The 2,437-nt window shown below is 46.7% G+C and overlaps 1 protein-coding gene across 1 annotated transcript in view; it reads left to right on the forward strand.

The window, feature by feature from the left end:
• Positions 1 to 1,005: 1,005 nt before the first annotated feature.
• The window catches only part of LOC135828084 (uncharacterized), a 12,285-nt gene continuing 10,853 nt past the window's right edge, over positions 1,006 to 2,437 (forward strand). The window contains exons 1-2 of the mRNA XM_065340517.1: positions 1,006 to 1,193; positions 1,941 to 2,104. Of these exons, the coding sequence (XP_065196589.1) occupies positions 1,006 to 1,193; positions 1,941 to 2,104 (352 nt within the window). The remainder of the gene's footprint in view (positions 1,194 to 1,940; positions 2,105 to 2,437) is intronic.

Raw genomic sequence — 2,437 nt, forward strand, 5'->3', positions numbered from 1 at the left:
CACTACAAGGTCGGTGCCCAGCACGTGCTCTCACACTGCTCTGCGGCAAAGCCGCGTTTCTCTGAAAAAAGGTGACGTAAACAAAAAATTCCGCCGTGGGCGCGGGGTATCTGCAGATTGTGCAGGAGAGATCCGGAGTTGCACACTCTTGTTTATCTACTCTTGGTATAACTAAACTGACATCAAGAATACAAAAGCCCCGACCATGTACCAGCATTTTCTTGCTGGCATACGTCACAAGTCATCGGATCGGGATTAGGCCTCCGCGGAATATGCTCGTATTTTTACCGATAATTCTTTTGAGCATTGCTCAAAATTTCGACCGATTATTCCCGTAATTCCACCGACAATTCTCACAATAATTCTTTTTTTCTTCCCTTTTTTGCAGATAACGTACCGCGTACGGGTTTTTTTGCCACTTATACGGGCAAAAAATCACGGTTCGCGTGAAACTCGGCTGGAAGCTTTTTTTTTCTTTCTTTTTTGAAATACCGGGCGATCAACGTTCAGGATCATGAGCTTTTTGGTACAAATCAGGGTGTTATAAATGGAAAAAAATTGAAAAAAGGGGGGCATTGCTCAAATTTTACCGATTATTCCACAAAAATTGCCAATAATTCCCGTTTTAAAAATCACACCGATAATTCCCAAAATTATGCCGGCATATTCCGCGGAGGCCTAATCGGGATCGGATGGATGACGTGTGTGACGCAGGGAGTCTAGTCGTAAAATTATACACATAATTGAGTCTGTACAGGTATTTTGTTTACGACTCCCTGGTACATGTGTGACGTCCCAGAAAAATTGAAAAAAACATATTTTCAATTTTCCCCTTGCTTTGCAAATTTGCTGTTTGGTACAATAATAATTGAATGTCCGTTATGTACATTTTGATTTTCAACTCCACAAACTCACTTGGCAATAGTCAATGCTTGTAGGTCTGGTAGCGGACACCCTGTTGAACTTTCCTTCAGAGCTTACAACTATAAGTACTGGCTCGCCAAGATGTTTTTCCAAAGTGGTGGTGACGCCGATGTCCATGGCGGCACGAACATGTCCACTGAGGACGACTCAGACTTACTGGTATTCGGGTATGGCTGCCGCCTGTTTCACAATGATGCCGCCGCCAAGATGGTGAACCGTGGCGAGACGTTGATCCCGTGGCAAGGTGATAACTCCCTTCTCATCGACAGGTACGCAGTAACACACAACAGCACACATTCTTCAGCCTGTGCGAATCTGCTAGAAAATAATTGAAATTTCCGAAACAATTTGAATTCCGACTTTGCAGTGAAACCCAGCACACATTCACACATTACGAATACTCGAGGACCATAAATAACAGCTTGTGCTCCACAGAGGTGTTGTTGGTATTGTAGAAAAATATAGAAACCTGAAAAGCTGAAGAAGAACAGCACCGAACTAGAAAGTGGGGATTGGTTCCGTTTGAGAATCAGAGACATGGGAAGGCTTCAGTGTGAAAAAAAACAGCCCAGGAGTGGGTAGCTGGGGAAATCCCTCGTGTCGTGACGCCCGGTTGAATGTAACATGCCGTGAAATTTTAATTTGGTTTTAATAATAGTGTGGGTTGGAGAAGTAATCATCAGGCTCTCACCGAAAAAAAAAGAAATTTGAACAGTGAAGAATCGAATGCGAGCTCGTTTGTGTGTCACTGTGTGTGTGTATGTGTGTGGGTGTGTGGGTGGGTGCGTGCGTGCGTATGTGTGTTTACATGTGGTGGTGGTGGTGCTGCTGCTGCTGCCTCTGCCACTGCTGGTACTGTTTTTTGCTGCTGCTGCTGCTGATGATGATGATGATGGTCGTACCGACAATGACGACGACGACGATGATCATCATTATGCTGAGGGTGCTGGTGCTGTTGTTGCCGTTAAAACCTTTGTTTGTTGTGCTTCTGTAATGGCTGTGATTGTTGTCTGCAGGTACGATGGCCGTGCTCATTTCTTCAGCGCGTCTGAATTCTTGCCCACCGTACCGTCGCGGGAAATCAGCTGGAAGCATCCCGACGCGGACATTGAGCGCCTTCTCGAAGAGGAGAGGTACCGAGATGCCCGCGCTGATGCCATGGAGCGTCGTGTGGCAGAGGGTAAGCTTCTCCAAGTTCACGATAGTATGCTGCAAGCCACGATGGCCTACTGTAAGTATTCAGTAGTACCGGCCGCCGTGTTCATATGGCCTGCCTGCCACTTGCGCTCTTAGCAGTATACTGTGTCGTGACAGCACCGAGAGTCGCGTGTGTGTGTGCGTGGGGGGAGGGGTGGTGCAGCGGTGTTAGTGGTGTTAGTGGTGTTAGTGGTGATGCAGTTCACCAGCCAGTCTGCACTTATCACTGTTAGTGGTGTTAGTGGTGATGCAGTTCACCAGCCAGTCTGCACTTATCACTGTTAGTGGTGTTAGTGGTGATGCAGTTCACCAGCCA

Source organism: Sycon ciliatum, chromosome 12, assembly GCF_964019385.1.
Source record: "Sycon ciliatum chromosome 12, ocSycCili1.1, whole genome shotgun sequence".
Classification (NCBI taxonomy): Eukaryota; Metazoa; Porifera; class Calcarea; order Leucosolenida; family Sycettidae; genus Sycon; species Sycon ciliatum.